The following is a 12,603-nucleotide window of genomic DNA, read 5'->3' as shown; positions in this document are numbered from 1 at the left end:
GTACCTAGCTCTCCCCAGGACATAGCAGGGAGAATACACCTGTACCTAGCTCTCCCCAGGACATAGCAGGTGACTGGGCAGGGAGAATACACCTGTACCTAGCTCTCCCCAGGCCATAGCAGGTGACTGGGCAGGGAGAATACACCTGTACCTAGCTCTCCCCAGGACATAGCAGGTGACTGGGCAGGGAGAATACACCTGTACCTAGCTTTCCCCAGGCCATAGCAGGTGACTGGGCAGGGAGAATACACCTGTACCTAGCTCTCCCCAGGACATAGCAGGTGACTGGGCAGGGAAAATACACCTGTACCTAGCTCTCCCCAGGCCATAGCAGGTGACTGGGAAGGGAGAATACACCTGTACCTAGCTCTCCCCAGGACATAGCAGGTGACTGGGCAGGGAAAATACACCTGTACCTAGCTCTCCCCAGGACATAGCAGGTGACTGGGCAGGGAGAATACACCTGTACCTAGCTTTCCCCAGGACATAGCAGGTGACTGGGCAGGGAGAATACACCTGTACCTAGCTCTCCCCAGGACATAGCAGGTGACTGGGCAGGGAGAATACACCTGTACCTAGCTCTCCCCAGGCCATAGCAGGTGACTGGGCAGGGAGAATACACCTGTACCTAGCTCTCCCCAGGCCATAGCAGGTGACTGGGCAGGGAGAATACACCTGTACCTAGCTCTCCCCAGGACATAGCAGGTGACTGGGCAGGGAAAATACACCTGTACCTAGCTCTCCCCAGGACATAGCAGGGAAAATACACCTGTACCTAGCTCTCCCCAGGACATAGCAGGTGACTGGGCAGGGAGAATACACCTGTACCTAGCTCTCCCCAGGCCATAGCAGGTGACTGGGCAGGGAGAATACACCTGTACCTAGCTCTCCCCAGGACATAGCAGGTGACTGGGCAGGGAGAATACACCTGTACCTAGCTCTCCCCAGGCCATAGCAGGTGACTGGGCAGGGAAAATACACCTGTACCTAGCTCTCCCCAGGACATAGCAGGTGACTGGGAAGGATGAATACACCTGTACCTAGCTCTCCCCAGGACATAGCAGGTGACTGGGCAGGGAAAATACACCTGTACCTAGCTCTCCCCAGGCCATAGCAGGTGACTGGGCAGGGAGAATACACCTGTACCTAGCTTTCCCCAGGCCATAGCAGGTGACTGGGCAGGGAAAATACACCTGTACCTAGCTCTCCCCAGGCCATAGCAGGTGACTGGGCAGGGAGAATACACCTGTAACTAGCTCTCCCCAGGACATAGCAGGTGACTGGGCAGGGAAAATACACCTGTACCTAGCTCTCCCCAGGACATGGCAGGTGACTGGGCAGGGAGAATACACCTGTAACTAGCCCTTCCCCAGGACATGGCAGGGAGAGTACACCTGTAGCTTGGAGGATCACAGTTGGGTTAACCCTTAATGAAACCTAGCAAAGCATTTCCTATATGGTGGTTTGGAGCCTACTGCTGATTCCTAGCTAGTTTCTATTCGGTTGTGACTGAACACTGGGTTAAGGTGATATTTTGCTAAAGAGATTTAAGTGTTTGGGTAGGTGTAAGAGAAAAAACGTCAGTGAACTGGCCTAGCGGATCCCACCTGTTTTAGTCCTTAGGGGGCCATATCCTGTGGTGTAAGGTTACAGCCACATGGAAAATGACAAAAAAAATAGCTTTTTTTCTCACAGGCAGATGAAGTGCAAATGTCACTGTTGGTTCAATGTGGAATCGAGCGACCAGATTAGGTTCTTCTTTGACACCAGTGCTTTGAGTGTGGTGTCTGAAATGGCCAACCATAAAACCTCTAATGAAATTTGACATAATTAGATTACATCTTGTCTAGAGTTACTAGATAACAAGTTATGGTTGACTGCTTTTCAACCGAATGGTCGTTTGCCTGGTAGATGGACAGCCCCACTCTTGCGGTTTGTGCCAACTATTTTCAAAGACACAGTTTTTGTCCAGATGCTTAATGTCTCTCTGTCTCTGTAGGTTCTGCCTCTCAGTGGTCCCGGGGCTCGGGACAGGCCACACCCTCTCCAAACTTTGAGGGAGGACTGCAGGCTCTGGTGAGTTACATGTTATGTCCTACTCCTGGATGTGTGTAGTCCCATATCTTAAAATATCACGAATAACACCTTGGTCTGAAGCAAGCTGGATGAGTTGAAGTTACCTTCTGTTCTACAGCAAAACAAAATGGAGGACCGTCTGGAGGAGGCAATACACGTTCTGCAGCGCCACGCCGGGGGACAGGGGGGCCCAGGGGGGCTGACTGACATGCACAGCCTCCTCAGCGCTGGGATAGGAGGTCTTGCCCAGGCCTTCAACAACGCTGGCCTGGGACTGGCCAACAGACTGCCCAACCTTGTAAGAACCGGAGGGATGAATAGATCTATAGTGGGCATATCTAGCCATATGGAAGGTTTAGGATTCTGTCTATTTATTGTCATGCTGTTCTATACAGCCTCATGTAAATAGTCATGTGACAGCTATGTTATGAAGAGACTGTAGGACTGTAACTATCGAATCCCATGTTTCTCCTTTGCTCTGTAGATGGCCAACCACCATGAGGACTCTGCTGGTCCGCCCTCTAGTGGTCCTGGTCTGCATGTTCACCATGGCCCTCCCTCAGCCCAGCCTGGCAGCCAGCCTGAGGGCTTCACCAGTTAGTTCCTCCTTGTCACTCTTTATTTTCCTCTCTCCTGCCATTCAGGAAAGGAAAGGAGACAAAATGATTGACTCTCGCTCTTTCTCAAAATATCTACTGTGTTTGATATTGACTTATCCCCCCCCCCATTTTCCCTCAGGCCTCTCTCGCTCCACACACTCGTCCAGTGGCGCTGACATCAAAAGGGAGGACAAGGAGGATGACGAGAACTCCTCCGTGGCTGACAAGTCAGAGGACGAGAAGAAAGACTCGAAGGCTCGCACCCGAACAAGGTGACTAAGCCTTCTGTCTGTAGCAATGACACATTAAAATGACTGAAATCAGCCACTCTCTTGAGATGCAAGTATAGGACTTCTATGTTCAGGCAAGTCGTCGTCGTCAATGCATGATTTACCTGGAAGTTTACATTAAGAGCTCGTTTAAGTTAGGATTCAGATGTTTTCTGGCAGGTATTACCGTGTCAATTGTCTGATCAGTTGGCACATTGAAGGATTAAGTCATTTCGACACCATACTGCATTCCAGTCTCTTTTTAGTGTTGTTTGTGCAGTGCTATTTACAAAGTAAATAAAACTCCCGTCAAAACCTAAGCACTAGGTGATTGTTGTGGTATCGGAAGTGGGACATTTTGATCTGTTTAACCATCTTGTTAGCTTAGGCTAGCGAATGTGGCTCAATGATTTGTCGTGGGGACTGTGCTGCTGTTATTATAAAGGGGGTAAACTCTCACTGAACGTTATCAGGATTTATTTGATCATTTTCAAGACATCTGTTGAAAATGATTATGTCTATTCAGGGAGTGCAGGTTTACCCTCTCTATTTCAACCTAACACAGCCCCAGCACCCAAAAAGAGGTGATTCTCCCTAGCACTGTTATCATGTGTGCCCTCGTGTCTACCGTTGTTTTCAGAGAGACGTTCTCCTTCCAGACCTTCTCTTCCTCCCTATCAGACACGGGAGCAGAGTAAGTCTGTATCCAGTCATGTGCGCCTCACCTCAGGGGGTGTGTCCAGAAATATAGACACCAAATAACATTTTTTTGAGAATAATTATAAACTGACATCTATTTATTTATACCTGGTCGGCAGAATTTCAGCATAAACTATTTACTCAGGCTTAGCAAACGCTTTTCTCGCTCCTTGAGCCGTGCCGTTGTTGGTGCCTTGAGTGAAGGTTTGTATCATCTTGCAATTATAACACATTCTTATAACACACAAGCTCTGAAAGGGATACCCCAGGTTTAGTAACTGATGGCATAAGTATATTATGAATTTGATTGGTCAATTTGATGACTTGAACCTAGATGAAATTGGATTTGATCATTTCACAGCTATTGCAGCACATGAACCTGGCTTTTACTCTAACATTTTCAACATTGATAAAGAAAACATGTTTGTATGTTGTATATGAGTTTGCAGAAGTATGTTAGAAGATTATATAAAGTCCTGTTTTCTTGCTTAAAGAATGAAGAGCTTATTCTTTGTCATAATGGTCCAGAAGCTGTAGTACAGCACTCCCAGAATGAAAGCATTTAATCATTCTCTAGCAAGTGATTAGAACAGAACGTAATAGTCTTGTCCACTTTAGTAAATATGTCTTCTATCCCTTCCAACCAAACCTCCCCCTTGGCCTACATTGACTCTTCATCAGTCACGATGATGAGGACGAGGATGACGAGGATCTGCCGCCGGAGTTGAAGAAAGAGCGGGAGAAAGAGCGGCGGGTGGCAAATAATGCCCGTGAGCGTCTGCGCGTGCGGGACATCAACGAAGCCTTTAAGGAGCTGGGGCGCATGTGTCAGCTACACCTGACTAATGAGAAACCCCAGACCAAACTGCTCATTCTGCACCAGGCCGTTAATGTTATACTCAACCTGGAGCAGCAAGTCCGAGGTCAGTGTGCTGTCACTGGGGTCCAGTTTTAGACGGGACAAAGAACCAGGGTAGGGCCGCGTCCCAATTCTCTGATGCCTTCTAGTATCCTTCAGGGTAAAGGCCCTGGGATGTCTCCATACTCTTGAGTGGTTTCTCTTTTCCTTCATTGATGTGAAGTCATTGGAAAGGTGTCAGGCTCCTGTGTTTTTAGATCATTGCAGATAGAGAGCAGACTAGGCGATGAGGCCACTTTCAAGTATTAAAACAAGTTTCCAACCATCTAGTTTGTTATGATGGGAGAAAATGGGACGAGGAAAGGAAGCTATTTAGACTGTTTGGGATGTGGCCCCTTCTCCGTTCCTTTGAGGCTTTGCTGCTGTGTGCACATATACAACCTACCGCTGGATTCATGTCTGGTTTGGTGTCGTATGTGTTGCCTGATCTAAACAGCATGGGTCGGTCTGTCTGGGCTGCTTCATGTGACTGCCTCCCCCTCCATTATATTAGGGGCGTTCCACCAATTCGGTGCCCTTTGAGAAGTGTAAGAAAAACTTTTGGAATTCTCATAATTTCTACATTCTGTCATAAAGGGCACATGTTCAACGTAATAAAAAAACATGTTTTCCATCTCAAGAGGTACAAAGAAAAATATATACTACATCATTACTAGCCGAAGTAACCAGGTGGACAAATTCTTGTTAAATCAGCCATAAATCCCCTTGTGATGGTGGGAAGCTTGTGTGCAACAGGGAGAGGCATTTGAAGCTTCACAAAGTTGAATTGTTAAAACATTTCTATGTGTAACAGGGTTGAAGCGTTACACTTGACCAGCTCAGTTTTCCACCACAAAACACCAGCAAATGGACAAAAAGAGTAGAATCAGCTCACCTACTTTTACACTATCGTTTGACTAGTAGATGTTTATTTTGGAAAAAATATTGAAGGAATAGTTTCACCATATTAAAACGAGAGTTCAAGTCGCGTAACAGGGTTGACCTTAAAATGAGGGACAGACTTAAATGAATCACTAATTGTATGAAATAATTCATCTTCAGAAATGACTTTGTCAAAGTAACAAAAAGGCTAGCACTTCACAATGATGGTGAGAACTTGGAGAAATGTTGCTTAAGAGGGTTAAAATCTTCCTAGAGGTCAGACGCTGCACGGAGAAACATGTCAAAATGCTGAATTTTGCACTTTAGCAAGTCTATTCATATAAAAAAATCTGATTGAGTTTTCCATGTGGTCTATATTAAAGGGCACTTCATTTAAATTAATAGGCTTTTAAAATTCTATATTTGTGCACAATTTCTACTTAAAATATCAAAGGGATGTGAAGGGCACTCATTTGGTGGAACGACCCATTAATATTATATTTCTGATTTCCCTTATACGCTTCTATCGCTGTCTCCCATCACTGTGCTTCTTATGAGGCCTTAGCAACACGGTTTAACAACCCATTATGTTTCTGTTAGCTTTTTACACTGTTACAATTATTTCAGGCCCCGATAATGACTTCTAAATTAATTTGATCAGCTTTGGGTAATGGCCCAAAGGGAAGTGCAAAGATTTTTTTGTCAGAGAGGATTCCTACATTTTCAACATTTTTTTTTAATAAACTCTGACCTCAGACTTGCTGCTCCAGGTTGAGTATAATGTTAACGGCCTGGTGTAACGTGTCACCATTCCCAAGTTACAGCATTGAGCCCCCTGTATTCTGCCTGCTGATTGGCTATACAGATGCAGATACGGGTTGTGATTGGATGAGAGGGGCTCACTGTTCTGCTCCTATCCCATTCCTCAATGTATTAACTCACTTCACTTTCGTATTACAGTGTCTCTGTGTTGCATGCCCTTATTCGTCAAATGTTAACATTTTTAATTTACTGATTTCATTGAAGTCCTCTTCATACCCATCTCCATCTCTCTTTCTGTCATTTCCTTTTGCAGATGGCAGCAGTGATTTCAGCTTCCACTCATTCAGATAATACATCTCTGACCGCTGATGTATTTAACATGAGGCACCAGCATCTAGCTCTCTCTCTGTTTCTCTATCTCTGTGTTCCTGTTTCCCATTCTCTAGACCTGGTAGAGGGTGTGTTGCTGTCTTTCCTCCTCTCCCTCTCTTTCTTGGTCTTCTTTCCGCTTCACTGACAGCCCCCAAAAGCCTCATATTATCACCTGTGAATACACTCCTGGGTCCTGATCAGCAGGAGATGTAGACTGTTGGTCTGGGTTCTGTCAGATTCCATTTGGTATGATGGTTGTCAACCCGTAACTCAACATTTTAAAAACTCAATTTGACAAAATAACCTTAAGTCGCTGTTTAGCCAATTGAAAGTCTCCCGAGAAGTGATGGAAAAACATGCTTTGGGTAAACAAAAAAATATTCCCAGTTGCCATTATCATTTGTGAGGTCTTAAAAGATGTGTTCATGGACAATAGCAGTAACAGTAGTGCTCTTGTATCAGGATTCCGCCGTGTAAAAACAAAAGGATTCTGTTACCGCGTCCTTCGCAGTCCATCCATCCGCTCTCTCTCTCGCTCTCCTGCTCCACCGCACCACTCTCCACCGGGATCATCCATCCGTGATCCTCCTCCTCGTCCCTGGAACTCATTCTGTCCATCTGGACAACCACCACTTCCTGCTGCTGGCCTACTGCCCAAATATGGCACTTATTGAATGATGTCACAGTCAGGCAGTCTGATCAAGGATGTGAATAGAGTAATGTGCAGGGAATGCTGTAAGGAAGTGCTGGTCTAGGATCAGGTCTAACTATGCCAGACAAAAGATGGGAACTGGCCCTGGAACAGCAATTGGCTATCCACATAAACTATCCGTAAAAACTGTCAGCATTTAGGGGTAACTTAAATCCGTAGGGGCAACTTGGTGGGTAAAAGCAGCAGGTGTTGGGGTGTACCATAATGCCCCCTCCCTCCTCAGCAGCAGCTGCAGCGTGGCCTCGCCCAGCGACGACAACCTGACGGCAGAGGAGAAGGAGAAGCGGGAGCGGGAGCGCCGCTCGGCCAACAACGTCCGGGAGAGGGTGCGCGTGCGCGACATTAACGAGGCGTTCAGGGAGCTGGGCCGGATGGTGCAGGTGCACCTGCGCGGCGACAAGGCCCAGACCAAACTCATCATCCTGCAGCAGGCCTCGCAGGTCATTATGGGCCTGGAGAAGCAGGTCCGAGGTAGGCCTCCTTTTAGGAAATTATCTAGTACCCTCCACCCAGCCAACTATCACTCAACTAGCATGGCAGTGAAAGGGTTCATATTGGACCTTGAGATCTGAGGTAGGCCCCCTGTTAGGAATAGATCCAGTACCACCCATCCAACTAGCTCTTAATACTGGGCCTAGAGAAGCAGCTCTGAGGTAGGCTTCCCTTTAGAAAATGATCCAGTACCACCCCCACCCAGCCAACTAGCTCTTAATACTGGGCCTGGTGAAGCAGGTCTGAGGCAGGCTTCCCTTTAGGAAATGATCCAGTACCACCCCCACCCAGCCAACTAGCTCTTAATACTAGGCCTGGAAAAGCAGGTCTGAGGCAGGCTTCCCTTTTGGAAATGATCCAGTACCACCCCCACCCAGCCAACTAGCTCTTAATACTAGGCCTGGAGAAACAGGTCTGAGGCAGGCTTCCCTTTAGGAAATGATCCAGTACCACCCAGCCAACTAGCTCTTAATACTAGGCCTGGAAAAGCAGGTCTGAGGCAGGCTTCCCTTTAGGAAATGATCCAGTACCACCCAGCCAACTAGCTCTTAATACTAGGCCTGGAAAAGCAGGTCTGAGGCAGGCTTCCCTTTAGGAAATGATCCAGTACCACCCAGCCAACTAGCTCTTAATACTAGGCCTGGAGAAACAGGTCTGAGGCAGGCTTCCCTTTAGGAAATGATCCAGTACCACCCAGCCAACTAGCTCTTAATACTAGGCCTGGAAAAGCAGGTCTGAGGCAGGCTTCCCTTTAGGAAATGATCCAGTACCACCCAGCCAACTAGCTCTTAATACTAGGCCTGGAAAAGCAGGTCTGAGGCAGGCTTCCCTTTAGGAAATGATCCAGTACCACCCAGCCAACTAGCTCTTAATACTAGGCCTGGAAAATCAGGTCTGAGGCAGGCTTCCCTTTTGGAAATGATCCAGTACCACCCAGCCAACTAGCTCTTAATACTAGGCCTGGAGAAGCAGGTCTGAGGTATGGCTTCCCTGTAGCTCTGGAAGGATTCCTTACCAAACCCAACCCCGAAAAGAGATGGGGAAGAGGAGGGGCTTCACCTCTGCCAAACACTTAGTGACCTCACTGCTGCCGTCTGGCCGTTCCTCTGTTCTGTCCAGCTGTCTCCTCTTTGTTTGGTCTTTTGTTCTCCATGATTTTCCAATTTATATATTTTTCTATTTTGTTTCATATCTAGAATATTGCGGCATCTACACCTTAATCATACCTTCCGTGCCTGTCACATCTCCCTGCCTTTTTTGTTTTTAACATCTCTCGTAGATAAGCCTAACCTCCCAAGCCCTTCTCGGTTTACTAGAATCTGTGAAACCTGATGTTAAAGCCCCTTGCGTCCATCTTTGACTATTGTCTTGTGCTCACCATCAGTTTACCTGAACCTATAGATCCACTTCTCCCCTGTGATTCCGTGTCTCCTCTTCCTAAAGAGCGTAACCTGAACCCCAAGGCAGCGTGTCTGAAGCGGAGGGAGGAAGAGAAGGTTTCGGGGGTGGACCCCCAGATGCAGATGGGAGGGGGGCACCCCGGGTTAGGTGGCGATGGACACAACTCTGTGAACCATATGTAACACCCAGGTAAGCTGTCATACTGTAACTGTCAATACCCTATGTATTGTTGTGGCATGCGTGAGCATAACATTTATTTTTCTGGATCAAAGGGGGGGATAGGTGGTGGGCGTGGCAGGGGACATGGAAATAAGCATGGTCAGCCCGTCTGAATTTGACATTTTTAGAGGCCACACCTCTAAACATATTGGTGGTGTAAAGACATTTGAATTCTAAGTCTATTTCCTTCAAGTTATGCCATAGCTAATGCTGTGTTCTTTTGCTCAAACATAATAACAAAATCACTACTACTAAATTCATTGTTTGGGGGAATTTAATTCTCCTGACTGTCTAGCTTTTATTTTGGTGATTTAGTTCTCAAAGATTATTATAAAAACAATATATAAAGGTATTGTCTACTCTATCTTTACAAGTGTACACTGAAAGTTATTTTCCATCCCAAGAATGTATTTTAATATGCATTAAATGTTACATTGTTTTGGACTTCAGTGGATTTCAATGGCAGAAAGACGTGTAATATAACGATCCCTGTTTGTCTTCCAGCTCCTGTTGATTGTACAGCTCTTAGAAGACGTGGCCTTATTGTCTTATTATGCATCTCAGTGGGCGTCAATCCACAAAGGTGCGCTCTCGATATAGCACATATAGTGGAGAAGCGCATACACACACACACACACACAACTGACAAAGCCAGTGGCCACATTCCTGACCATGAACACCCCTATACACCAGAGTTTTGAAGAATATTTACAGTAAACACACCCTGAACTCCAAGGAGAGACTGGGCCACAGAAAGAGGAAATTTAAACGTAATGATTTTCTGCCTAATGGTCATGTTTTTGTAAGACATTTTGAGAAGTTGCTTTACATGTTGGGAGCAAAATTTGTTTGGATCAAATAGTATTTTTGGATCAATTGCTCATGTGAGCAACAGGATTTTGTGTCCTTTGGGTAGTTATCTGCCATTCCCACCTGAAAATAAGGTCATAGTTTCATTACAAGCAAAGGTGACACCAGAATCTAACCTGTGAGTAACTATGTGCCTGATATACATGCATAACGCCAAGGCTTGGGAGAGTTAGAATCGTCGTCATCCCCACCAGTTTTTTTTCTCAAAAGGCTGAAACACAGTACAGTTTGAGGTATCCAGCCACCCCCACCAGAATGTAAAAGACTGGACAGTCATAGTGATGAAGGGACACTTATTGAATCGTCAGGCAGAGTGCTGTTATATAGCACAATGATTTTAAAAAGTTTCTGCCCTCATAAGGGCTGACACAGGCCTGTCTGAAGGATTTGTATGGTGGGTATTTATTTGATCCAGGAATCCTACAAGCCTTCCATTTTTGTCCTCTTCATCTGTTTGTTGCTACTGCCATGGGTGGAGTGGAAGCACTCCCAGTGAGGAAGGTGTCCCCACCCAGCAACACGTACAGAGACCCAGGACAGGTCATGACTCGCTACTAGCTGAGAACCACTTCCGGTTCACCTACTTTTCAACAGGATCACACGGTCATCTCAAGACTTCCTCACTCTGACTTGGGGAGATTGGACTGAAACATGCAGGAAGTGTGTGTGTTCTCTAAACCAGAGCAAGCCTCTCCCCCTCCACTGCCACTCCCTTACCCTTCTTTACCCCTCCTGTTCTGTCTCCATTTCAGCCAGGCCATGTGGATGCATGGTCAGTACCCTCTGCCCCAAACTGAGTCAACCACCTGCCTTCATTTCTTTCTCTTCAGGTTTGTGGAGCAAGTGTCATCAGTTGGCAAGGCAAACCTACATGGCCAGGTCATGTGTACTTAAAGATTTTATGTACGACGTAAGGAAATGTCTGTTTTTTTTAAGTAGACTACAGTTATTTCGACGAGTATGGAAGGAATAATGGTTGGACTTCAAGAGGGTTGATTTTTGTAGCGTGGGGCCTGAAATATCATAGCGATCTTCCCTTGAATGCGTTCAACTGCCAACTATGGACAACATTTTTTGTTCCTTAAAATTACAGGAAGCATTGGGCGTTATGAACAATTTATAAAGTCTGTAAGGATCCTCCTTTTTGTAGAAGTGATGTTATTTTTTTTATTTTTTACTTTGTAATATAGCTGTATGAGTTTTCTTTTGGATTGCATTTATTTTTGTTTACCTTGTTTAAATGTAAGAACTCATTTTAGATGCCAGGAACAAACTATCTCTTTTTCCATCCCAAATGTAGTAATCTCTTTTTTTATGATGACAAAAGCAAGAAGTGCCAGTTGCTAAGGGGTGAAGGTAGTAAACGCCAACACTCCTAATATGGCTAGAACATCCACCAACTATGTTGGAAGTACAGGTCATTTGGAGATGGTCTGTATAAATCATTTAAACCAGTTACTATTTCACACTTACTATCAAAGGATATGTCAAAGTATTGGCAAGCTTTGTCACTCAAACATTTAAGTGCAAACTCTGATATTGTTGAAAAAGGATCAACGTATTACGTTTTTCATACCAGTTTCATTTTATGGCAATCCTTTTCAGCTTGCTAGGTTTTTGACTTTGGTATCATTCTTAGTAGTTACTCACCAGGTCTGAAAATGTCACTGTTGAAACTTCACTGTGATTGTCACTGCATGCGTGGCTTTCCAAGAGAACCTTTTACAGATATAGACAATTGACATGGGAGGGAAGTGTTTCAGTACATATATAAAGTCATGTTTTTGACCCTTTTCCTCTGTTTCTCAGTGATGGGCATCCCTGAACAACTGAGTCCACTTTAATTTCCTGAGCCCTATTACCAGTTTCTAGAATTGAATGGATATGAGTGTTTCCAGACCTGTTATCTTCCTTATAAAACATTTATGATTTAGACAACACTCAGAGTACCATATCTATCCTTAATTGTTGTTTTTTTTCAACATTCTCAACTAGGGCAGAGAGACATTTTTGTTTTGATATGAAAAATGTGAAATTGACATGTTCAGTATGTACCTATACAAGACCTGGCCAGTTGATGTTATAGAGATCAACTAAACAGTATTTTTCCCTGCAGAGTGATACTGAATTGCAACAGTATTTTCTCAGTTTGGCCTGTTTGTCGTTCATAATAACCATGCTCCAGATGACAACCCTAAGCTGCCATTGGTTCTTCTGTCTCACAGAAGACACATTGTTTTGGGATTATTATTTTTAATTATCTGAAAAACTGAACATTGCTGATGTTATTTGTGTTCATTTTTGTTAATGTTGAACTGCAAATGTTGAGTACAGTATCCTTAACTTCCCTTG

At 45.1% G+C, this 12,603-nt stretch overlaps 1 protein-coding gene across 4 annotated transcripts in view; it reads left to right on the top strand.

Moving 5' to 3' along the window:
• Nucleotides 1-12,026, top strand: part of LOC139386497 (transcription factor 3a) — a 43,802-nt gene extending 31,776 nt beyond the window's left edge. For 2 of the 4 annotated variants that reach the window (XM_071132069.1, XM_071132067.1), the window contains exons 14-21: nt 2,000-2,076; nt 2,195-2,374; nt 2,561-2,672; nt 2,815-2,947; nt 3,585-3,638; nt 7,493-7,740; nt 9,205-9,351; nt 9,886-10,100. In XM_071132069.1, coding sequence (XP_070988170.1) covers nt 2,000-2,076; nt 2,195-2,374; nt 2,561-2,672; nt 2,815-2,947; nt 3,585-3,638; nt 7,493-7,740; nt 9,205-9,344 — 944 coding nt within the window. In that variant the 3' untranslated portion in view covers nt 9,345-9,351; nt 9,886-10,100. Of the gene's footprint in view, nt 1-1,999; nt 2,077-2,194; nt 2,375-2,560; nt 2,673-2,814; nt 2,948-3,584; nt 3,639-4,324; nt 4,567-7,492; nt 7,741-9,204; nt 9,352-9,885 lie in introns of all 4 variants that reach the window. The other 2 variants (XM_071132068.1, XM_071132070.1) reach the window with 2 other exon arrangements.
• The last annotated feature ends 577 nt before the right edge of the window (nt 12,027-12,603 follow it).

The sequence above is a fragment of the Oncorhynchus clarkii genome, chromosome 28, assembly GCF_045791955.1.
Source record: "Oncorhynchus clarkii lewisi isolate Uvic-CL-2024 chromosome 28, UVic_Ocla_1.0, whole genome shotgun sequence".
In the NCBI taxonomy this organism is placed as follows: Eukaryota; Metazoa; Chordata; class Actinopteri; order Salmoniformes; family Salmonidae; genus Oncorhynchus; species Oncorhynchus clarkii.
The sequence above is the reverse complement of the archived record's forward strand: the minus strand, read 5'-3'. Positions and strand labels throughout refer to the sequence as shown.